Source organism: Elgaria multicarinata, chromosome 1 (assembly GCF_023053635.1).
Source record: "Elgaria multicarinata webbii isolate HBS135686 ecotype San Diego chromosome 1, rElgMul1.1.pri, whole genome shotgun sequence".
Lineage (NCBI taxonomy): Eukaryota > Metazoa > Chordata > Lepidosauria > Squamata > Anguidae > Elgaria > Elgaria multicarinata.
The window spans coordinates 217,981,062-218,005,370 of record NC_086171.1 but is presented as its reverse complement, the minus strand read 5'-3'; the positions used below and the strand labels follow the sequence as shown (position 1 = coordinate 218,005,370).

Below are 24,309 nucleotides of genomic sequence, written 5' to 3'. Positions count from 1 at the left end.
CCAGTCGCTACTAATCTGCCCCTGCCCTTTGGCCAGTCGCTACAAATCTGCCCCTGCCCTTTGGCCAGTCGCTACAGATCTGCCCGTGCCCTTTGGCCAGTCGCTACAAATCTGCCCCTGCCCTTTGGCCAGTCGCTACAGATCTGCCCGTGCCCTTTGGTCAGTCGCTACAGATCTGTCCGTGCCCTTTGGCCAGTCGCTACTAATCTGCCCCTGCCCTTTGGCCAGTCGCTACAGATCTGCCCCTGCCCTTTGGCCAGTCGCTACAAATCTGCCCCTGCCCTTTGGTCAGTCGCTACAGATCTGTCCGTGCCCTTTGGCCAGTCGCTACTAATCTGCCCCTGCCCTTTGGCCAGTCGCTACAAATCTGCCCCTGCCCTTTGGCCAGTCGCTACAAATCTGCCCCTGCCCTTTGGTCAGTCGCTACAGATCTGTCCGTGCCCTTTGGCCAGTCGCTACTAATCTGCCCCTGCCCTTTGGCCAGTCGCTACAGATCTGCCCCTGCCCTTTGGCCAGTCGCTACAGATCTGCCCCTGCCCTTTGGCCAGTCGCTACTGATCTGCCCCTGCCCTTTGGTCAGTCGCTACAAATCTGCCCCTGCACTTTGGCCAGTCGCTACAGATCTGCCCGTGCCCTTTGGCCAGTCGCTACAAATCTGCCCGTGCCCTTTGGTCAGTCGCTACAGATCTGCCCCTGCCCTTTGGCCAGTCGCTACTAATCTGCCCGTGCCCTTTGGCCAGTCGCTACAAATCTGCCCCTGCCCTTTGGTCAGTCGCTACAGATCTGCCCGTGTCCTTTGGCCAGTCGCTACAGATCTTTCCGTGCCCTTTGGCCAGTCGCTACTAATCTGCCCCTGCCCTTTGGCCAGTCGCTACAAATCTGCCCCTGCCCTTTGGCCAGTCGCTACAGATCTGCCCGTGCCCTTTGGCCAGTCGCTACAAATCTGCCCCTGCCCTTTGGCCAGTCGCTACAGATCTGCCCGTGCCCTTTGGCCAGTCGCTACAAATCTGCCCGTGTCCTTTGGCCAGTCGCTACAGATCTGTCCGTGCCCTTTGGCCAGTCGCTACAAATCTGCCCCTGCCCTTTGGTCAGTCGCTACAGATCTGCCCGTGTCCTTTGGCCAGTCGCTACAGATCTGTCCGTGCCCTTTGGCCAGTCGCTACTAATCTGCCCCTGCCCTTTGGCCAGTCGCTACAAATCTGCCCCTGCCCTTTGGCCAGTCGCTACAGATCTGCCCGTGCCCTTTGGCCAGTCGCTACAAATCTGCCCCTGCCCTTTGGCCAGTCGCTACAGATCTGCCCGTGCCCTTTGGCCAGTCGCTACAAATCTGCCCGTGCCCTTTGGCCAGTCGCTACAGATCTGCCCGTGCCCTTTGGCCAGTCGCTACAAATCTGCCCCTGCCCTTTGGTCAGTCGCTACAGATCTGCCCGTGTCCTTTGGCCAGTCGCTACAGATCTGTCCGTGCCCTTTGGCCAGTCGCTACTAATCTGCCCCTGCCCTTTGGCCAGTCGCTACAAATCTGCCCCTGCCCTTTGGCCAGTCGCTACAGATCTGCCCGTGCCTTTTGGCCAGTCGCTACAAATCTGCCCCTGCCCTTTGGCCAGTCGCTACAGATCTGCCCGTGCCCTTTGGCCAGTCGCTACAAATCTGCCCGTGCCCTTTGGTCAGTCGCTACAGATCTGCCCGTGCCCTTTGGCCAGTCGCTACTAATCTGCCCCTGCCCTTTGGCCAGTCGCTACAGATCTGCCCCTGCCCTTTGGCCAGTCGCTACAGATCTGCCCCTGCCCTTTGGCCAGTCGCTACAAATCTGCCCCTGCACTTTGGCCAGTCGCTACAGATCTGCCCGTGCCCTTTGGCCAGTCGCTACAAATCTGCCCGTGCCCTTTGGTCAGTCGCTACAGATCTGCCCCTGCCCTTTGGCCAGTCGCTACTAATCTGCCTGTGCCCTTTGGCCAGTCGCTACAAATCTGCCCCTGCCCTTTGGTCAGTCGCTACAGATCTGCCCGTGTCCTTTGGCCAGTCGCTACAGATCTTTCCGTGCCCTTTGGCCAGTCGCTACTAATCTGCCCCTGCCCTTTGGCCAGTCGCTACAAATCTGCCCCTGCCCTTTGGCCAGTGGCTACAGATCTGCCCGTGCCCTTTGGCCAGTCGCTACAAATCTGCCCCTGCCCTTTGGCCAGTCGCTACAGATCTGCCCGTGCCCTTTGGCCAGTCGCTACAAATCTGCCCCTGCCCTTTGGCCAGTCGCTACAGATCTGCCCGTGCCCTTTGGCCAGTCGCTACAAATCTGCCCCTGCCCTTTGGTCAGTCGCTACAGATCTGCCCGTGTCCTTTGGCCAGTCGCTACAGATCTGTCCGTGCCCTTTGGCCAGTCGCTACTAATCTGCCCCTGCCCTTTGGCCAGTCGCTACAAATCTGCCCCTGCCCTTTGGCCAGTCGCTACAGATCTGCCCGTGCCCTTTGGCCAGTCGCTACAAATCTGCCCCTGCCCTTTGGCCAGTCGCTACAGATCTGCCCGTGCCCTTTGGCCAGTCGCTACAAATCTGCCCGTGCCCTTTGGTCAGTCGCTACAGATCTGCCCGTGCCCTTTGGCCAGTCGCTACAGATCTGCCCCTGCCCTTTGGCCAGTCGCTACAGATCTGCCCCTGCCCTTTGGCCAGTCGCTACAAATCTGCCCCTGCACTTTGGCCAGTCGCTACAAATCTGCCCCTGCACTTTGGCCAGTCGCTACAGATCTGCCCGTGCCCTTTGGCCAGTCGCTACTAATCTGCCCATGCCCTTTGGCCAGTCGCTACAAATCTGCCCCTGCCCTTTGGTCAGTCGCTACAGATCTGCCCGTGTCCTTTGGCCAGTCGCTACAGATCTTTCCGTGCCCTTTGGCCAGTCGCTACTAATCTGCCCCTGCCCTTTGGCCAGTCGCTACAAATCTGCCCCTGCCCTTTGGCCAGTCGCTACAGATCTGCCCGTGCCCTTTGGCCAGTCGCTACAAATCTGCCCCTGCCCTTTGGCCAGTCGCTACAGATCTGCCCGTGCCCTTTGGCCAGTCGCTACAAATCTGCCCCTGCCCTTTGGCCAGTGGCTACAGATCTGCCCGTGCCCTTTGGCCAGTCGCTACAAATCTGCCCCTGCCCTTTGGTCAGTCGCTACAGATCTGCCCGTGTCCTTTGGCCAGTCGCTACAGATCTGTCCGTGCCCTTTGGCCAGTCGCTACTAATCTGCCCCTGCCCTTTGGCCAGTCGCTACAAATCTGCCCCTGCCCTTTGGCCAGTCGCTACAGATCTGCCCGTGCCCTTTGGCCAGTCGCTACAAATCTGCCCCTGCCCTTTGGCCAGTCGCTACAGATCTGCCCGTGCCCTTTGGCCAGTCGCTACAAATCTGCCCGTGCCCTTTGGTCAGTCGCTACAGATCTGCCCGTGCCCTTTGGCCAGTCGCTACAAATCTGCCCCTGCCCTTTGGTCAGTCGCTACAGATCTGCCCGTGTCCTTTGGCCAGTCGCTACAGATCTGTCCGTGCCCTTTGGCCAGTCGCTACTAATCTGCCCCTGCCCTTTGGCCAGTCGCTACAAATCTGCCCCTGCCCTTTGGCCAGTCGCTACAGATCTGCCCGTGCCCTTTGGCCAGTCGCTACAAATCTGCCCCTGCCCTTTGGCCAGTCGCTACAGATCTGCCCGTGCCCTTTGGCCAGTCGCTACAAATCTGCCCGTGCCCTTTGGTCAGTCGCTACAGATCTGCCCGTGCCCTTTGGCCAGTCGCTACTAATCTGCCCCTGCCCTTTGGCCAGTCGCTACAGATCTGCCCCTGCCCTTTGGCCAGTCGCTACAGATCTGCCCCTGCCCTTTGGCCAGTCACTACTGATCTGCCCCTGCCCTTTGGTCAGTCGCTACAAATCTGCCCCTGCACTTTGGCCAGTCGCTACAGATCTGCCCGTGCCCTTTGGCCAGTCGCTACAAATCTGCCCGTGCCCTTTGGTCAGTCGCTACAGATCTGTCCGTGCCCTTTGGCCAGTCGCTACTAATCTGCCCCTGCCCTTTGGCCAGTCGCTACAGATCTGCCCCTGCCCTTTGGCCAGTCGCTACAGATCTGCCCCTGCCCTTTGGCCAGTCGCTACTGATCTGCCCCTGCCCTTTGGTCAGTCGCTACAAATCTGCCCCTGCACTTTGGCCAGTCGCTACAGATCTGCCCCTGCCCTTTGGCCAGTCGCTACTAATCTGCCCGTGCCCTTTGGCCAGTCGCTACAGATCTGCCCGTGCCCTTTGGCCAGTCGCTACAAATCTGCCCGTGCCCTTTGGTCAGTCGCTACAGATCTGTCCGTGCCCTTTGGCCAGTCGCTACTAATCTGCCCCTGCCCTTTGGCCAGTCGCTACAAATCTGCCCCTGCCCTTTGGCCAGTCGCTACAGATCTGCCCGTGCCCTTTGGCCAGTCGCTACAAATCTGCCCCTGCCCTTTGGTCAGTCGCTACAGATCTGCCCGTGCCCTTTGGCCAGTCGCTACAGATCTTTCCGTGCCCTTTGGCCAGTCGCTACTAATCTGCCCCTGCCCTTTGGCCAGTCGCTACAAATCTGCCCCTGCCCTTTGGCCAGTCGCTACAGATCTGCCCGTGCCCTTTGGCCAGTCGCTACAAATCTGCCCCTGCCCTTTGGCCAGTCGCTACAGATCTGCCCGTGCCCTTTGGCCAGTCGCTACAAATCTGCCCGTGCCCTTTGGTCAGTCGCTACAGATCTGCCCGTGCCCTTTGGCCAGTCGCTACTAATCTGCCCCTGCCCTTTGGCCAGTCGCTACAGATCTGCCCGTGCCCTTTGGCCAGTCGCTACAAATCTGCCCGTGCCCTTTGGTCAGTCGCTACAGATCTGCCCGTGCCCTTTGGCCAGTCGCTACAGACCTGCCCGTGCCCTTTGGCCAGTCGCTACAGATCTGCCCGTGCCCTTTGGCCAGTCGCTACAGACCTGCCCGTGCCCTTTGGCCAGTCGCTACAGATCTGCCCGTGCCCTTTGGCCAGTCGCTACAGACCTGCCCGTGCCCTTTGGCCAGTCGCTACAGACCTGCCCGTGCCCTTTGGCCAGTCGCTACAGATCTGCCCGTGCCCTTTGGCCAGTCGCTACAGATCTGCCCGTGTCCTTTGGCCAGTCGCTACAGACCTGCCCGTGCCCTTTGGCCAGTCGCTACAGACCTGCCCGTGCCCTTTGGCCAGTCGCTACAAATCTGCCCCTGCCCTTTGGCCAGTCGCTACAGATCTGCCCGTGCCCTTTGGCCAGTCGCTACAAATCTGCCCGTGCCCTTTGGTCAGTCGCTACAGACCTGCCCGTGCCCTTTGGCCAGTCGCTACAAATCTGCCCGTGCCCTTTGGTCAGTCGCTACAGACCTGCCCGTGCCCTTTGGCCAGTCGCTACTAATCTGCCCGTGCCCTTTGGTCAGTCGCTACAGACCTGCCCGTGCCCTTTGGTCAGTCGCTACAGACCTGCCCGTGCCCTTTGGCCAGTCGCTACAGACCTGCCCGTGCCCTTTGGCCAGTCGCTACAGACCTGCCCGTGCCCTTTGGTCAGTCGCTACAGACCTGCCCGTGCCCTTTGGCCAGTCGCTACAGACCTGCCCGTGCCCTTTGGCCAGTCGCTACAAATCTGCCCGTGCCCTTTGGTCAGTCGCTACAGACCTGCCCGTGCCCTTTGGTCAGTCGCTACAGACCTGCCCGTGCCCTTTGGCCAGTCGCTACAAATCTGCCCGTGCCCTTTGGTCAGTCGCTACAGACCTGCCCGTGCCCTTTGGCCAGTCGCTACAAATCTGCCCGTGCCCTTTGGTCAGTCGCTACAGACCTGCCCGTGCCCTTTGGTCAGTCGCTACAGACCTGCCCGTGCCCTTTGGCCAGTCGCTACAGACCTGCCCGTGCCCTTTGGCCAGTCGCTACAGACCTGCCCGTGCCCTTTGGCCAGTCGCTACAGACCTGCCCGTGCCCTTTGGCCAGTCGCTACAGACCTGCCCGTGCCCTTTGGCCAGTCGCTGCAGATCTGCCCGTGCCCTTTGGCCAGTCGCTACAAATCTGCCCCTGCCCTTTGGCCAGTCGCTACAGACCTGCCCGTGCCCTTTGGCCAGTCGCTGCAGATCTGCCCGTGCCCTTTGGCCAGTCGCTACAGATCTGCCCGTGCCCTTTGGCCAGTCGCTACAAATCTGCCCGTGCCCTTTGGTCAGTCGCTACAGACCTGCCCGTGCCCTTTGGTCAGTCGCTACAGACCTGCCCGTGCCCTTTGGCCAGTCGCTACAGACCTGCCCGTGCCCTTTGGCCAGTCGCTACAGACCTGCCCGTGCCCTTTGGCCAGTCGCTACAGACCTGCCCGTGCCCTTTGGCCAGTCGCTACAGACCTGCCCGTGCCCTTTGGCCAGTCGCTACAGACCTGCCCGTGCCCTTTGGCCAGTCGCTACAGACCTGCCCGTGCCCTTTGGCCAGTCGCTACAGACCTGCCCGTGCCCTTTGGCCAGTCGCTGCAGATCTGCCCGTGCCCTTTGGCCAGTCGCTACAAATCTGCCCCTGCCCTTTGGCCAGTCGCTACAGACCTGCCCGTGCCCTTTGGCCAGTCGCTACAGACCTGCCCGTGCCCTTTGGCCAGTCGCTACAGACCTGCCCGTGCCCTTTGGCCAGTCGCTACAGACCTGCCCGTGCCCTTTGGCCAGTCGCTACAGACCTGCCCGTGCCCTTTGGCCAGTCGCTACAGACCTGCCCGTGCCCTTTGGCCAGTCGCTACAGACCTGCCCGTGCCCTTTGGCCAGTCGCTACAGACCTGCCCGTGCCCTTTGGCCAGTCGCTACAGACCTGCCCGTGCCCTTTGGCCAGTCGCTGCAGATCTGCCCGTGCCCTTTGGCCAGTCGCTACAGATCTGCCCGTGCCCTTTGGCCAGTCGCTACAAATCTGCCCGTGCCCTTTGGTCAGTCGCTACAGACCTGCCCGTGCCCTTTGGCCAGTCGCTACAGACCTGCCCGTGCCCTTTGGCCAGTCGCTACAGACCTGCCCGTGCCCTTTAGCCAGTCGCTACAGACCTGCCCGTGCCCTTTGGCCAGTCGCTACAGACCTGCCCGTGCCCTTTGGCCAGTCGCTACAGACCTGCCCGTGCCCTTTGGCCAGTCGCTACAAATCTGCCCCTGCCCTTTGGCCAGTCGCTACAGACCTGCCCGTGCCCTTTGGCCAGTCGCTGCAGATCTGCCCGTGCCCTTTGGCCAGTCGCTACAGATCTGCCCGTGCTCTTTGGTGAGATTCTGCAGATCTGCCTCACCCCTTTTAAAGTCCTTGATCTTGTGGCCTTTTCCACCTTTTGCAATGGCCATTAGCAGAACCGGCTCTGTTTTCCTCCACGTTCAGGGCCCGACTAAGTGCCACATTTGAAGTCAGGGAGGAAATCTCCCAGGTCAGATTAACCAGCCAGCGTGGGTCTGTGCGGTCCCCTCTGGCTACAAATCTCCTGCATAGACAGCCCTGCTTTGGAACAGTGGGAGGGACGAGATAGACTTGATGGCCAACTGAATCCCATGCGAAACCCTGCTCCATGTGAACATGCAAGGCTTGCAGTGTGTGTGTGTGTGTGTGTACATGTGCAAGAGAGTGTTTGTATTACCTGCAGGCAGCTTCTTGCAATTTCACTGGCTGCTTGGCGCTGAGGTAGAGCAGGCAGGCATCCACCACTTTATTCAGGTCGCTCTCCCCTGCAGGGATCACAGAATCATAGAATAGCAGAGCTGGAAGGGGCCTACAAGGCCATCGAGTCCGACCCCCTGCTCAATGCAGGAATCCACCCTAAAGCATCCCTGACAGAGGGCTGTCCAGCTGCCTCTTGAAGGCCTCTAGTGTGGGAGAGCCCACCACCTCCCTACGTCACTGGTTCCATTGTTGTACTGCTCTAACAGTTAGGAAGTTTTTCCTGATGTCCAGCTGGGATGGGGAAAGAGAATCCTCAACAGGAGGCAACAACTCACACAGCCAGGACCTGGTGGGTTGGAGCACCAGGGGGTGGAGGGGGGAGAGAGAGACGAGGCTTGGAGTTCTGAGTCCCGCTTACACCGGAATGCAAGGGGGGAATACTTGTTTAAGGGCTTAGTTTGCCCAGCCCAATGGACAAGGGGGAAGAGAGGCAGGGTTCAGATTGGGGGCAAATGGCAGCTCCTTCCGGTGGGTTGCCCACGATGGAATGGAAGCACATTCTGCATTTGAGTGGAATTTTGGGACACAGGCAGCCCCGTCTACGACACCCCTCTGTGGCAAAAAGCACGCGCTGAAAGGCGGGCAAGGCCTGGGAAAGGCTGGTGCACAGCACAGTTGCAGGACGGGCCCAGCTGAGGCTTCCCGTTCTGCTCAGGTTCAGCACATCACAGACGGTGGTTTTTTAGAGTTCTCCTGTTATCACCTGCCTTTATGTACAGACACTCGCCGTACGCAACCGGGGCGAGAGGCCAAACTTCGGAATGGAATCGTGGCGACGCCCTGCCTTTCCCGGGCACTCACCGAGGTCCAGGGTCTTGCAGAGAGATCCCAGGCCCTGAAGCACAGCCAGCTGCAGCTTGAAGGCGAGGGTGTGGCTGTAGACGGGCCCGGCGCGGGCGCTGACCGGCGCCTGAGCGACGAGGGAGCCGGCCAACTTGGGCAAGACGTCCTTGGAGAATCGCTGCCTCAGGAAGTCACCGCTGTGGGCGCCCAAAGTACGCAGCACCTGCCAAGAGCACAGCCACACAGGCTCTCACTGACAGAGAACATTTGCTTCGAACAAGCAGGACCTGCAACAAAAGGTTGCGGTGCGGAGCGGTCCTGTTCAGGGTCCCAACCGGCAATGCCCTTCTCCAGGATGCTCCACTCCACTCTCCCTCCAGCCCCGGTTTTCCATTCTCCCCTCACCAAGACATTAGGTGGGCACCGGCTGTGTTCCATCCACATTGAGCTGTTTTGGTGGGGTGGGGTTGGCCCCCTTAGGTTCCCTCCCCCCCACCTAAAGTTGCTTTATTATTATTATTGTAATCCTTGGAGTTCTCCTGTGCATAAGAAGAGCTATGCTGGATCATAGAATCATCGAAAGGCCACCGAGTCCAACCCCCTGCTCAAGGCAGGAATCCACCCAAAAGCATCCCTGACAGGTGGTTGTCCAGCTGCCTCTCGAAGGCCTCTAGTGTGGGAGAGCCCACAACCTCCCTAGGTCACTGATTCCATTGTCGTACTGCTGTAACAGTCAGGAAGTTTTTCCTGCTGTCCAGCTGGAATCTGGCTTCCTTTAACTTGAGCCCATTATTCCGTGTCCTGCACCCTGGGAGGATCAAGAAGAGATCCTGGCCCTCCTCTGTGGGACAACCTTTTAAGTATTTGAAGAGTGCTATCATGTCTCCCCTCAATCTTCTCTTCTCCAGGCTAAACAGGCCCAGTTCTTTCAGTCTCTCCTCATAGGGCTTTGTTTCCAGACCCCTGATCATCCTGGTTGCCCTCCTCTGAACACGCTCCAGCTTGTCTGCGTCCTTCTTGAAGTGTGGAGCCCAGAACTGGACGCAATACTGTAGATGAGGCCTAACCAGGGCCGAATAGAGAGGAACCAGGACCTCACGCGATTTGGGAGCTATACTTCTATTAATACATTCCTTCTTGAATTGTGGAGCCCAGAACTGGACGCAATTAACCAATAATTCAGCAGCTGAATTTGCTACTAGCCTAGGACCCTTGGAAGCCGCCTTCTAGTGAGCCAGACTCGCCTTGGTCCATCTAGTTCAGTATTGTTGAGGGCGACTGGTCCCCAGCCACGCTGAGCCAAACCAAAGCTCTTCAGAAAGGAGACCTAGGCTGGGAAACCTGGCCGGCTTCCTCCTAAACGAAGGAGTGAGTTCTAGGGTAGAGCAGAGCCCAAACAGCTCTGAAGGAGCTCATTCCTCCCAGGAATGGCTTTTGCAGGAGCCCTCCTGATACAAACGGGAGGAGACGCGCGAGGGCTGACGCATCTCGGTGTTTAGCTCAGACAGCTTGCAATTCTATACACATTTACCTGGGCGCAGGCCCTATTGAACTCAGTGGGGCTTACTTCTGAGTAGATAAATCTAGGATTGAGCTATTTATTGTAATGCGTTTTGCCTATGGTAAATTGTTATTGTTGCTTAGCTGCCTTGGATTAAGAAAAAAAGTGGAATACGATGTAAGTTTTTAAAATAAGTAATAAAAAAAGAAAGATCTACAGAAATGGCTTGCTGGTGGTGCCCAGCTATAGAATTCCCAACGAATTTGCTTATCATGTTTCTTTCTGGCTCTTAGTTAGCAGGGGAGAAACATGATCTCTAAGAGCTTTTAACTGGTTTTCAGCTGGGTGCTTTTATCTTTTACCTCCTGCCCTTCTTATTTTGTATATGAGATGTTATTGTAAACTGCTCAGGAAGCCCAGCCGTGGAGCAGTCTATGAACATTTAATCAATGAAATCGAAAATAAGCAAACCTATTTGCATCTATTGCACACAAGCTGCAGGATCCCTCTCGACTTGGCACAGAATTTGTGGTACCTTGCTGCCACTTATTTGAAATACCACTCGCAGTCCTGTGTATGAATAGCAGAGCTGGAAGGGGCCTCTAAGGCCATCGAGTCCAACCCCCTGCTCAGTGCAGGAATCCACCTTCAAGCATCCCTGACAGATGGCCATCCAGCTGCCTCTTGAAGAGAGTGCCCACAACCTCCCTAGGTCATTGGTTCCATTGTCGTACTGCTCCAACAGTCAGGAAGTGTACATGTAGCATAGAAGAACACTCGTGAACACGGGCGGGTGCATCCACTAGAGCCCTCTCACTTCTTTGCTTGTTAAAAAACACATTTCAAGGCCAGAAGGAATCTGGGTTTGGGACAATGCAGTGTGCATAAATAGGGGCTGGCCTCTAAGAAGGCCGGTCAGCCCCACCAAACTACGGAATTCACACTGTTTGGGAGGGCTGGCACCCGGGTCTCAAGTAGCACAGAGCTTTGACCAAGGAACCGGGGCCTGTTCTGGGACCGGGTTTTCCTTCTCGCAGCCCCAGGGAGCTCGTTCTCACACGCAGGATCTAGGGTGGGCTTACCTTGAAGGCTCGGAGTATGGCCAGGGGGTCATCATTTGTCAGGCGGTTGACGAGAGCGGGCCACGCGCGATGAGCCAATGGGAGGAGGAGGTTCTCATGAGGATTCAGCACGACCACACAGAGTTCCAGGACATCCAGGACCTGCCGGGGAAGGGAGGGGGTTCAGAGGAGAAAGACACACTGGAATTAGGGTCCGGTTCTCCAACAGAACGAGTGGGTCTCCAGTACAAAAGGGCTCAAGAGCCCGTCTGCTTTATCCTCACATTTAGGTAGTGCTTGATGTGAGAGAGAGAGATGTGCGTGGGCACGCCTGCTCCAGCCAGTGGCAAGAATGCCCTTTAAGCATCTCAGGGGCAGGGAAAAGAACTCTGGACATGCTTAAAGCAGCTCACTTTCTTATTACTATTTAACATGCTCCAGTCTGACCCTTGGCATCAACGCTGTTTCCGGGGCGTATGTGACCGTTTTGCCACTTTGCCTTCAGGAATTCAGGAACGGCTTCAGCTACGCCCAATGGCATCAGCCGGTTCATTGATCTCATTCCGAAGGCAACAGCTCCGAATAACTTCCCTAACCTTTTCCTGGATTTGCTTCCTAAAGACAACCTCTTAGTCTGGTGCAAGGCTTACAGAGCTCTCGAAAATGGGAGGAAAACCCTCCTCGCTGTCTTCGTGATCTTCGCCCGCCATTTCCTCGCTTTCCCTGGGCTCCTCCGGTTTCTCTCCGTTGCTCTCTTTATCGGATCGGTCCACAGTCACGAAGGGGGCAACGCCACGGTCCGGAGCATGAGCGAGGCACGGCCGGGGGCCTTGGAGGCAGGGTGGTCGGGCGCTCGCCCTGCTGCCAGCCCTGGCCCCGGCCTAATCTCATGCGAGCTGGGCGGGCGGCTCAAGGCTGACAGGAACCCCAGGGAGAGGGGGACACCTGCTCCCCCTCCCCCCGACCTCCCTGCCCCCCAGGTCTGCCAGACAGCGCTGTTTTGGTGGCCCCCAAGCAGTCCGCGCCCCCATCCAGCCCTTCTGTCTCTCGGCCGCTTAATGTCTCCATGACTGGGCTGAAGGGAGTCATGACTCACTTGAGTCCCGTTCATTTCAGTGGGTCTACTCTAATAGCAAGTCCTGGAGGCGCTTCCACGCGGGGCCTGCTTGGCGTGGCTGCTCTGAGGAGTACCTTCAGCCGCACGCGAAGACTCTTGTCGGAGAGCAAGTGGACACATCTCTCCATCACCTCCTTGGCCGTCTGGGCGTCCGGGGGCAGCGGGCTCTCCGCCTCCAGGGTCGGCTCGCTGGATTCAGGCTCCGAAGCAGTCAGCTGTTCTTCTGGGGAGTAAAAGGGGGTAGGACTGGGCACCACTGGGTGGCATTTAAACTCGGCACCTATTTGCCGCCTGGATGCTGCCCGAGGGAGCCGGCCTCCTGAGCAAGCCGTCGGCTCGCGTGTCCCCTGACAGAACCTCCCTTCATCCGCCATATCATGGGATCCATTGGAGCCGTTTGAGGCGCCTGCCTGCTTGTGTGTGGGGCAGCGTTCCCCAACAGGTGCCCTGCAGATCCACTGGACTGCAACTCCCATCATCCCCAGACAGCCATTGGCCAAGCTGTCTGGCGACGATGGGAGTTGGCAGTGCAACACTGGAGCTTGGGCCGGGGGATGGACATCCTTGTGCCCAAGCAGAGACTTGGAGGAGCTCAGGGTTTGCACTGACCTTCTGCTTCCGCGAGATCCCCCTCGGCGATCCGCTTCTGCTTAACGTAGTCCAAGAAGAAGTCCTCCATCTCCTCCGAGGTGGGCAGCGGAGGAGGCCGATTCTCCGGCTGCCAGGGTGCCCCCCTCAAAGGGCCGCTTCCCCGCTCCAAATCCTTCTCCGTCTGGGGCTGCCTGATGAACCGGCAAGCTGCCAAATGGAAACGAGGAAAGAAAGAAAGGTCGTCCCAGCCGGACCCAACATGGAATGTTCAAACTAGGGCTGTGCACGGACCCCCCAAACCTCTTCGCGCCTGATCCCAAATTGTGGATCGGGCCCGCTCCGCCCCGCCTTGCTCCGCCTAGGGGCCACTCCGCTCCGCTGTGGAGCTCCGGCTCCGAATCGGAGCTCCGCAGTGGTGGGGAGTGGCGCCAGGTAAGCCCCCCTCCTTCTTCCCCCTTACCTGTGTCCGTCCCGGCCCATCCCAGCTTCACTAGAGCCCGCGGCTCAACCAGGAACTGTAGGCCCCGATTACGGCCTACACTTCCTGGTTGAGCCGCGGGCTCTAGTGAAGCTGGGATGGGCCGGGACGGACACAGGTAAGACCCCCCTCCCCCTTACCTGGCTCTGCCGCCGTCGCTGCATGGGCGGTGGCGGCGGCGGTAGGGCCAGGTAAACCCCCCTCCCTCCTCTCCCTTACCTGCATCCGTCCGCGGTCCCGTGGCTGCTTCAGTTGAGCCTGAGGACTCAACCAGGTAAGGGAGAGGAGGGAGGGGGATTTACCTGGCCCTGCCGCCGTCGCTGTATGGGCGGCAGTGACAGCGGCAGGGCCAAGTAAACCCCCCTTATCTTTTTTGCGGAGCTCCAGATCGAGGCGAAGGATCCGCCTTCACCTCGATCCGCTCCGCAACACCCTGTGGCTCCACCGATCCTCTTCGCCTCCGCCTTAAGGGGAGTCGAAGCCCCCTGATCCACTCCTGCTTCTCCGGTCCGAGGAGAAGCGGAGCACATCCCTAGTTCAAACCACGGAACGTAAATCAGTTAAGTTGATGGAAACAGGTGATAATTTGGGCAGCTGATCTTTTTTCTAAAAGAGCCCTGGTTAGGGAAAAGCAGGTTCTGTGGCACGCATGAGGCATGAGGTGTACGGGGGCAAATGCAAATCCTCCTGGCTTCCTCTGCCACTAGGACAGTTAGGAGGCAAAACCTCAGCAAACTTTCCAGGAACTCCCACTGAATCCAATGAGATCCTTTTTAAACTGTTAACATTTAACCTTCGGTGCTAAACATCCCCCCACTGCCCAAAGAGCAAGCCTAAGCAAGTCACTTCATGGGGGTCATTCTCAGATCAGCACGTATAGGACTGCAGCCCCACAGGGAAGAACGTGGTGTCAGGGATAGAAGGCACCGCTGTGGGGTCTTGTAGATGCTAGCACAGGCCTTTCAAGAATTTGATTTCCTGAGGTATCATGTCAGGAAGCACCCTCCCTTCCCTTGTTCAGGTTAGCAGCGATTAGCTTTCGACTGTTCTGGAATTTCTGGGAGCCTGCTGCTACTGACCATTGGCTATCTGTTTATTTATTGCATTTTTCTACCGCACAATAGCCGAAGCTCTCTGGGCGGTTTACAGAAATTATATGATTTCTGAAGTGTGTAACCATTAAGCTTTGTGGTGGGTTTCCCTCCAATAAAGAAGTCTCACTGATTTGGGTGTCCTGTGTCAGTTTGCCAGAGCAGGTGCCTACTCCAAGGGAAGCTCAGAGGGTGGCGAAGAGAGAGGGCCTTCTCTGTGGTGGCCCCCCAACTGTGGAACAATCTCCCTGACGAGGCCCGCCTGGTGCCGACATTGTCATCTTTTCGGTGCCAGGTCAGGACTTTTCTCTTCTCCCAGGCATTTAGCAATATGTAATGACCGTGGGTCTATTTTTTTGGCTCGTCGTTTTTAAAGTTGTTATAGTGGTTTTAAATGTATACGTATTTTGCTTGTTTTTGTTCTTTGTATATTGTTTTTAAGTGTTTTTAGCTTATGTGAACCGCCCAGAAAGCTTCAGGTATGGGGCGGTATACAAATGCAATAAATAAATAAAAATAAACATGTGCTTGTCAGAGGGTCCAGGACACCTGCCGTGTGTGTGTGTGTGTGTGTGGTGGTGGGGAGATCACAGCACAAGGCCCAGGTTCAAATCCACACTCAGTGTGCAAAGGTGCTGTAAGGGCGAAATGGGCCACAACATGTTACAAGGAACATTTAAAGGGCAGGCGAGAAAATCCCTCTCGCCAGGAGTTTCCCCATCACGCGGACACGTCTGCGGGGCTTCTGCTCTCATCTACCTCGTGTCGTCATCAGCGTGTGCATGACCCCGAGGAACGAAGCCACTCGGTCGCTGTGACACCGGTCAAGCCTGGCCAGAATGTCTTGAATGACGTCCTCCACCAGCGGCAGCACGTTGGCGTCCGAGTGCCGGAGCATGGCTTCCAGGACCCGCGAGGCGTGGGGCTCGTGCGCCAGGTGGCGCAGGTGCAAGGAAATCCCATTCACCAGGTAGTCGGCGTTCTGGTTGATGAGGTCAGGGACCGAGTTGTACGCACAGGCCTGGCAGATGCCCAACATCGTCCCCTGCGCCGTCTGGCTGATAAGTAGCGTGTCGTCGCCTGCCTTTTCTAGAACAGGGTATAAAGCGGAGATTAACAGCAAACGGAAGTCTTCCTTGAGTGCATAGGCAAAGCAGCCAATCCCTTCCAACTGGATGCAAATTTGCCAGATGTTGCTGTTCATGGTGTGGACCGTGGGCCTTGAATCCAAGGAAGGGAGGGACTGGCTGGACGCTCCGGATGGAACAGCAAGAAGCCCGGCGTAGTTCAGCGCTGGCTCAACAGCAGGCTCTTCGGCCTCCGTGCTGGTGACCAAATGCCAGTTGGCCTGGTCCACGTACTCCTCCAAGACGGAACTCACAACGCCTCTAAGATCTTCAGCGCTCAGGGCAGTTTCCCGTTCAAGAAGGACGTCCCCATCCAGCCCCGTAGCCCCGACGATCAGTTCATTAACAACCAGAGCAGCCTGCTTCCGGTACAACGCAGACTCTCCGTATAGCTCCATGAAATGGTCCACCAGCAAATAGAGGTTCCCGTAGTAGCCAAGAGCCTGGCAAATCTGCTGCAGCAGGAAGAAAACCCGATCGTCTGTGAAGAACCGGAAGGACTTTGCCTGGATGCGGCCCGGGCGAGAGAGTCCCAGCAAAGGCCCCGAAGCCTCCACCAGCCCTCCGGAGCCCAAGCGCCTTTCTTCCACAACCTTCACGTCCTTCACCTCCAGCTCTAGGACTTGCATGAGGGCCTTGGAGAGGCGCTGGAGATGGGGCGCGGAGCGGAGGACCACATTCACCTTGGGGCCCAACAGCTTCAGGTATCCCAGGAGCAAGTTTAAAGTAGCGACCTTGCCCTGGTCATCCTGGGCGTTCATCAGGCGAGGGAGGGCCGTGGCAAGGGAGTGAAGGTCCTCCGACAGGATGTCAGCGAGACGTCTGTGCTCAGCCAGGATTCCCTGCGCTGCGAGGCTCCTCAGGACCTCATGACTCCGGATTTGGATCTCGGGCCTCTCGTCGTTAACTAGGCCCACCAAGGCTTTTAAAAGTTGGCCAAGCGATTCCGCCAAAGACCGGCTGCATTTCGTCATCAGGAGCTGGGCCGCTTCTACTAGCTCCTGCCGCGCCTTCCAGTGAGGGTGAACAGAGACGGAGTCAACCACCTTCTTGATAAGGACGGAGAGCTTAGCTGCAGTGCTTTTGGCCCAGTCCTGCCCCCTGTGGACCCGGAGTTCCGCTGCTCTGCTTCGCCCCCGGGCGGCCTTCTCCCTCTCCGGTGGGACCCGTGCCAGTTGCTCATCCGCCATCACCACACTCACAGCTCGGGAGAAGAGCTTGACGGCTGAGACAACGACCGCGTGGCTTTGCTTCACGTCTCCGGTGATGATGTGGGAGAGGGCGATAGAGATTCCGGGGAGGAAAGAGGCAAACAAATCCCCGCATCGGTGCATTTCTTCCTCGTCCAGGGGCCTGTGATATTCCTGGCAATCGCACTGCAAAAGGAGCGCCTGCAGACACCTTAAGGCCGCGATCTTGATTTGCTTGGCTTTCTCCTGCTCCGCTAGAGACAAAAGCAAGGACACTGCAAAGCCCAGGTGGGGAAGGGTGGAGGGCTGATAAAGAGACCCGATCACATCCCCGTAAGCTGAATGCAGCAAAGCAAGAAGCGCCTGGGTCACGGCCTGCTTTAATTCTTCCGACAACGGGGCCAGCTGCTGCGGGTTGGAGGGAGAGGCCAGGCACACGCTGAGCTCCGAGAACAGCTCCAGGAGGAGGTCCGGCTTCTTCACGCACGTGGCGGAGAGCACGAAGGTCACGCACTGCACCACGCTCTGGACCACACGCTCTCGCTTTGGCCCCGGTGTCTTGAGGGTGAATCTCAACGGGAAGAGGACGTACTCCTGAAGCTCCTGCAGGGCCGAGTCACTGACCGCCTGCAGCTGGGAGTGGAGGAGCTCCACGTTCTCCACCGTGGGTGCTTTGGTCAGCTGGACGCAAACAGGGCGCAAGACCCCAAAGGCCTCCTGCGGGGTGTCAAAGACTGCCATGGCCTGGTCCCGCTACTCTCTCGTCACGCTCCTTCGGCCATCATCCTGCGCGTGGAAGGGGGGGCGGGGGAGAAAAGGTCCATGAGAGCAGTTCCATTCCGTTTCACACATTTCCCAGTGGAGGCCCTGCTTTAAGGTGGATTCCTGCATTGAGCAGGGGGTTGGACCTGATGGCCTTAGAGGCCCCTTCCAACTCTGCGATTCTGTCATTCTATGATTCTCAGCAATGACGGGCCCACCCCTGCTGTGCTTTGGACATGGCTTTGCATGCTGCTGGCTCTGAAGCACTGCAAAGCAACTGTAGTGGACCTTGTCCAAAAAAGGCAAAGAGGTGGCAATTTTCAGTGAAGCCGCCCTCTGCTGAGAGCATGTGCAGAGTTTCTAGTGCACTTCAGAGCTCTCATCCAAAACCTCCAAGCCTGGCACACCCTCCTCCCCAAAACTGCTCCAATCAAAGCTGAATGGGGGACCCTTCTCTTGTGGGGAAGAGGGAGCACCGGCTGCTGGGGGTCACATGTGGCGTTTCAAGCTGTGGTGTAATGGTTAGAGTGCTGGATTTGGGAAAGGGTGATGGTTACAATCGTCTCTCAGCCTCAACGCTTGCTTGGTGATCTTGGACCACTGACACGTTGTCCCTATCTTCAAAAAGGGCAAAAAGGAGGAACCTGGGAACTACAGACCAGTCAGCCTGACATCCATCCCTGGGAAAATTCTGGAGCAGATTATCAAGAAGTCAATCTGTAAACACCTTGAAATCAATGCGGTGATCACTAGAAGCCAACATGGATTTGTCAAGAACAAGTCCTGTCAGGCTAATTTGATCTCATTTTTTGATCGGGTAAACTCCTTTGTGGACAGTGGGAATGCTGTGGACGTCATATGTCTTGACTTCAGTGAAGCTTTCGACAAAGTGCCCCATGACATTCTGATTAACAAACTAGCTAAAAGTGGGCTAGATGGAACAACTATTAGGTGGATTCACAGCTGGCTACAGAATCGGACTCAAAGACTACTTATCAATGGAACCTTCTCAAACTGGGGAGAGGCAACGAGTGGGGTGCCGCAGGGCTCAGTCCTGGGCCCAGTGCTCTTCAACATTTTTATTAATAATTTGGACGAGGAGGTGCAGGGAACGCTGATCAAATTTGCAGATGACACAAAATTGGGTGGGATAGCTAATACCCTGGAAGACAGAAACAAACTTCAAAGTGACCTTGATAGGCTGGAGTGCTGGGCTGAAAACAACAGGATGAAATTTAATAGGGATAAATGCCAAGTTCTACATTTAGGAACTAGAAACCAAATGCACAGTTACAAGATGGGGGATACTTGGCTCAGCAATACCACAAATGAGAAGGATCTTGGAATTGTTGCAGGTTGCAAGCTGAATATGAGCCAACAGTGCGATATGGCTGCAAGAAAGGCAAATGCTATTTTGGGCTGCATTAATAGAAGTATAGCTTCCAAATCACGTAAGGTACTGGTTCCTCTCTATTCGGCCCTGGTTAGGCCTCATCTACAGTATTGCGTCCAGTTCTGGGCTCCACAATTCAAAAAGGCCGCAGACAAGCTGGAGCGTGTTCAGAGGAGGGCAGCCAGGATGATCAGAGGTCTAGAAACAAAGCCCTATGAAGAGAGGCTGAAAGAACTGGGCATGTTTAGCCTGGAGAAGAGAAGATGGAGGGGAGACATGGTAGCACTCTTCAAAGGCTTGAAAGGTTGTCACAAAGAGGAGGGCCAGGATCTCTTCTCGACCCTCCCAGAGTGCAGGACACGGAATAATGGGCTCAAGTTAAAGGAAGCCAGATTCCAGCTGGACATCAGGAAAAACTTCCTGATTGTTAGAGCAGTACAACAATGGAACCAGTGACCTAGGGAGGTTGTGGGCTCTCCCACACTAGAGGCCTACAAGAGGCAGCTGGACAACCATCTGTCAGTGATGCTTTAGGGTGGATTCCTGCATCGAGCAGGGGGTTGGACCCGATGGCCTTGTAGGCCCCTTCCAACTCTGCTATTCTATGATTCTATGACCATGGCCCAAGGTGTGTGTGTGTTGGAGTCTTTGACGCTGTATAGGGCTGACCCCTTACTCTGTCCCTTGGCTTCTTCAGATGCCTGCCGGTCCCAGCACCCTGGTGCTCCAGGGGGGCTTCCTCCTAGGGAAGGGGCCTGTGAGGCCATCGAGTCCAGCCCCCTGCTCAATGCAGGACTCAACCTCAAAGCATCCCTGACAGATGGCTGCCCAGCTCCACTGCCGCCCCCCAAACATCCCCCCTTGGCCCTCCATGGGGACCTCCCTCCCTCCCTCCCTAAGCCCAGGATCCACCACCCCCCTTCAGAACCCCCTCCGGCCCTCCCAGACCCGAGAGCCGCCTGCGAAGCCAGCCCAGACTCCTCACCTGCTGGCTCATGGAAGCAAACCTGGCAAATGCCGGAAGTAAACCTGCGCCGTCTTCCTGGGAGAAATCTCCCGCAGGCGAGCGAGAAAAGTCTCACCGGGGGGCTGCACCGCCCATGCGCGCGGCTCGCTCGCCGGCCGCCAGAGGGCCGCTGGAGCTCTTGCGCACGCGCCGCTCGAGGCCCTCTGGGGGGGCAGCGTGCGCATGCGTCCCACCCGGCGCGCACTCCGAGCCGCCTTCCCGCCCTCCCCCGTCTTTTTTTTTTTTGTCCCCCTCCCGCGACCCGTAGCATGTTGTCCTTTGACCTGCACCGGCGCCGGGGTGAAAGGGTGCGCGGCCATTTTGTGGCGGTTGGTTGTCTCTGAGGCAAAGGGGAGGGGGGGCTCGGAGAGGGCAGCCGGGCGGGCGGCGGCGGGGCCGGTCTGGTCCAGCCAGGCCGGGCGGAGCCGAAGCGCGGGTCCGGGGCTCTCCGCGGCCCTCCCGGCTCCCGCCATGTCCTCGTTCTCGGAGTCGGCGCTGGAGCGGAAGCTGTCGGAGCTGAGCAACTCCCAGCAGAGCGTCCAGACGCTGAGCCTGTGGCTCATCCACCACCGCAAGCACGCCGGGCCCATCGTCACCGTCTGGCACCGCGAGCTCCGTAAGGGTGAGGAGGAGGAGGAGGAGGAGGAGGAGGAGGAAGGGCGGCAGCCAGGCAGGCAGGCAGGCAGGCAGGGAGGCCTCCTCGGGGCGAGGCGAGGCGAGGCGAGGCAGGGCTCCCTCGGGACACGCAGCCCTTCCCGCCGGGAAAGAGAAGCCAGCGTGCCGGGATGCCAGCGAGGCTGAACGGCTGCGTAACACGAGGGGAAAGCCCCGCCAGGCCTCATAGAATCCTAGAATAGCAGAGTTGGAAGGGGCCCACAAGGCCATCGAGTCCACCCCCCACCCCAAATGCAGGAATCCCTGACAGATGCTTGTCCAGCTGCCTTTTGAAGGCCTCTAGTATGGGAGAGCCCACAACCTCCCTAGGGAACTGATTCCATTGTCGTACTGCTCTAACAGTCAGGAAGTTTTTCCTGATGTCCAGCCGGAATCTGGCTTCCTTTAACTTGAGCCCGTTATTCCATGTCCTGCACTCTGGGAGGATCGAGAAGACATTCTGGCCTTCCTCTGTGTGACAACCTTTTAAGTATTTGGAGAGTGCTATCAAGTCTCCCATCAATCTTCTCTTCTCCAGGCTAAACATGCCCAGTTCTTTCAGTCTCTCTTCACAGGGCTTTGTTTCCAGACCCCTGATGGTTGTCCTCTGAACACGCTCCAGCTTGTCTGTGTCCTATTTGAATTGTGGAGCCCAGAACTGGACGCAATACTCTAGATAAGGCCTAACCAGGGCCGAATAGAGAGGAACCAGTACCTTACATGATTTGGAAGCTATACTTTTATTATAGCTTCCATTATGGCTGAAGCAGACGGCAAGGCAGCAGCCCTGGAAGGAGCCCCCGAGGGGGTGGGGAAGACTCTTCCCCCAAGGCTCCTTTTTATTTATTCATTTATTTATTTATGCATTTTTATCCTGCTACCATTGAGCCAAAAAAAGGCTCTCACAGCGGCTTATGATATTTCTTATCATAGAATCACAGAATAGCAGAGTTGGAAGGGGCCTACAAGGGCATCAAGTCTAACCCCCTGCTTTATGAAGGAATCCACCCTAAAGCATCCCTGCCCATGGGCTTACAATCTAAAAGGAAAGGAAAGGAACCTCTCATGCAAGCACTGACTCTTGGAGGGACGCCAGCTTTCGCTGACGTTTTCTTGGCAGGCTTTATAGCGGGGTGATTCGCCGTTGCCTTCCCCGGCTGTGATTACCTTTCCCCCAGCTAGCTGGGTATTCATTTTACCGAACTCAGGAGGATGGAAGGCTGAGTCAACCCTGAGCTGTCTGCCTGAAACCAGCTTCTGCTGGGATCGAACTCAGGCCGTGGGGAGAGTTTCAGCTGCAGAAACTGGTGCTTTACTGCTCTGCGCCACTCACAATCTAAAAGACATGACACAAAAGGAAAGGGGATTGGGAGGGAGGAGGAGGAGGGGGGAAAGGAAAGCAAATTCAGGCACCACAATCTTAGTTGCAAAGTTCAGCATTTACAGTTGGCAGCAGGAGGGAGGGGCCCCTCAGCTGGAGCTGGACCCAGGCTCCTTTAGGGATGTTAGTTTGCTTCTCAGCTCACAAAAGGGGAGCTGAGAACTGGAGGCTGCGTCAACCCGGGGGTGTTGGGGTGAAATAGGACCAAAATGGAAGCCGACCCTTGACTAGCGTGTCGTCCGAACTCAGCCAGAATGACGGCATGTTGGAAGTGTTTTGCAGAGGAACAGTGGAGGGGGAAGAAGAAGGCATATTTTAATTTTTGTGAACCACCCAGAGAGCTTCGGCTATTGGGCAGTATAAAAATGTAATAAATAAATAAATATTTCAGCCGGTGTAGAAGTGGGCGGCCTTTCAGTGTATGTAGGCAGTTGGCAGGATATAACCGCAAATAAGGACACTTCACCAGCCCTGATGCTGGATCAGACCAAGTGATCCCAGGATAAACCTTAGGTCTAGCTGTGGCCCAAGTTTGCCAATGACACCAACTCATTTAGGGTGTTTAAAATAAAATGGGATTGTGAGGAGCTCCAACAGCACACACACACCCCAATGTTCCCCAGCAACTGGTGCACACGGGTTTACTGCCTCTGATACTGGAGGTAGCACATAACCATAATACTAGCCATTGATAGCCTTTTCCTCCAGGAATTGATATAATTCTAGCAGTCCAAGTTAGTAGCCATCGCTGCATCTTGTGACAATGAATTTCGTAGTTTAGCTGTGTGAAGAAGTACTTCCATTTATCTGTCCTGAATCTCTCCCCAGTCAGCTTCTTGGGATGGCCCCGGGTTCTAGTATTATAAGAGAGGGAGAAAAATGTCTCCCTGTCCGCATTCTTCATACCAGGCTTAACTTTGTACACCTCTATCCTGTCTCCCCTTAGCCTCCTTTTTTCCAAGTAACACAATCCCAGCTGTTTTAACTTTCCCTTGTAGGGGAGATATATGCGCCAGCTCCTTGATCATGAAGCTGATTGGTGGGAAATTCAGGACAGATAAAAGGAAGTTCTTGACTAGGTGGACCCTTGGTCTGATCCGGCATGGCTCTTTTTATGTTCTTAAAGACGCTGGCCCTGTTCAGAAGACACCTTAAACCATGGCTTTAACCACGGTGCTTAAGGCTGTTTGGCTGAAGCACCGTGGTTAAAGCTGTGGTTTAAGGTGTCTTCTGAACAGGGCCGTTCTTATTTAGATGGGCTCTCAGCTTTTAAACTGACTTGTTTGCTGAAGTAGATTTTATCTGGTGGGTGCCATTTGTTCTTTTGATATTAATGTTTACTTAATTATTTTTAATTGCCTTGAGCACTATTTTTAGTGGAAAGGCAGCATATAAGTTTATTAAAAATCAATTGCTGCAATATCCCTGATAGTCATAGTGTGTCAGTAATAAAGAGATCTTGGCACTATGTGTGCGTTTAAAACCTTTTTTTAGTGGCGTATGAATCCCAGTTTGGCTAAGGGAGGAAGAACTTAAAAACTGCAGCCCAACCAATACTGAAAATCACCAGTTGCCACTGCCCAGTCCTCCATGTATTTGCTGACAACATCTGCAGAAAATTAAATTATGCCATTCTAGAATCCTTGCTAATAGTGTGGGTTGTGTTGCACTGTATGTTCTATTCAGTGTTCAACTTCAGGAATTGATTGACTCTTCTTTGACCCGGTCCTATTATTTCTAAATATAATGTTGCAGATGACATTTGGTTTGACTGTTAAGAAGTAAAATCAGAAACATAAATCTTATTTCCATCATAAATTGTGTTTCTGGATCTTGGGAGTTGGCATGTATCCAGTTTTGTTTCCTTCAGACTACAATGTTTGTTTTATTTTATTTATATTCTGCCTTTCCACACAGAAAAGAGCCGTACCTTGTTTGTACAAACAGAGAGCTCTGTAGCGAGTTTAATGCTGTGTATATTTATTGTTTTATATTGTATAATTTTATCTGTATGCCACCCTGAGATCCTAGTGAAAAAGGGCGGGATACAAATGTTGTAAAGGAAATAAATAAATAAATAAATAAATAAATGTGGAAGGCTAGAAATTTTGCATTTAACATGTGCTGATTGGTTGGTATTGAGCAGAATCTGCTGAATGAACGTTTGGCACAGAAGGGCAGCACAAGGCTCCCTGCATAAGCAGAGCTCCAAGGAAAGAGTTCTGCAATTCCTGAGGAACTGTACATTTCAGGGGCTTAGTAGCACTTGAATAATTCCCAAGTGCAAGAGCACCTGTGTCTAGGACGGTTGGCTCTCTCCTTTCTTACTTTGTTTTTTCATCTGAACGTTGACATTGTGGCCTGTCAGGTTTGAGCGTCGCTCTGTGAGATGCTTGAATGATGAAGGCCTTGTAGAACGGCACAGTCGTTCAGCGCCGACAGTGTTTTGCATGGGGCTGGCTGCCTCTTTCCTTGAGGTTTTTCTATGGTTGCACA

General features: G+C 55.7%; 2 protein-coding genes across 4 annotated transcripts in view; one reads left to right on the top strand and one right to left on the bottom strand.

Moving 5' to 3' along the window:
• Window positions 1-19,801, bottom strand: part of TTI1 (TELO2 interacting protein 1) — a 42,452-nt gene extending 22,651 nt beyond the window's left edge. Inside the window, exons 1-7 of one of the 2 annotated variants that reach the window (XM_063147479.1) lie at window positions 19,758-19,801; window positions 15,060-17,403; window positions 12,750-12,938; window positions 12,215-12,363; window positions 11,045-11,185; window positions 8,480-8,684; window positions 7,596-7,683 (exon numbers count right to left, since the gene is read on the bottom strand). In XM_063147479.1, coding sequence (XP_063003549.1) covers window positions 7,596-7,683; window positions 8,480-8,684; window positions 11,045-11,185; window positions 12,215-12,363; window positions 12,750-12,938; window positions 15,060-17,358 — 3,071 coding nt within the window. In that variant the 5' untranslated portion in view covers window positions 17,359-17,403; window positions 19,758-19,801. Of the gene's footprint in view, window positions 1-7,595; window positions 7,684-8,479; window positions 8,685-11,044; window positions 11,186-12,214; window positions 12,364-12,749; window positions 12,939-15,059; window positions 17,404-18,702; window positions 18,763-19,757 lie in introns of those variants that run through there. The other variant, XM_063147478.1, reaches the window with a different exon arrangement.
• A 352-nt stretch (window positions 19,802-20,153) lies between these two features.
• Window positions 20,154-24,309, top strand: part of RPRD1B (regulation of nuclear pre-mRNA domain containing 1B) — a 45,497-nt gene continuing 41,341 nt past the window's right edge. The window contains exon 1 of one of the 2 annotated variants that reach the window (XM_063147477.1): window positions 20,154-20,394. In XM_063147477.1, the coding sequence (XP_063003547.1) occupies window positions 20,250-20,394 (145 nt within the window). In that variant the 5' untranslated portion in view covers window positions 20,154-20,249. Of the gene's footprint in view, window positions 20,401-24,309 lie in introns of both variants that reach the window. The other variant, XM_063147476.1, reaches the window with a different exon arrangement.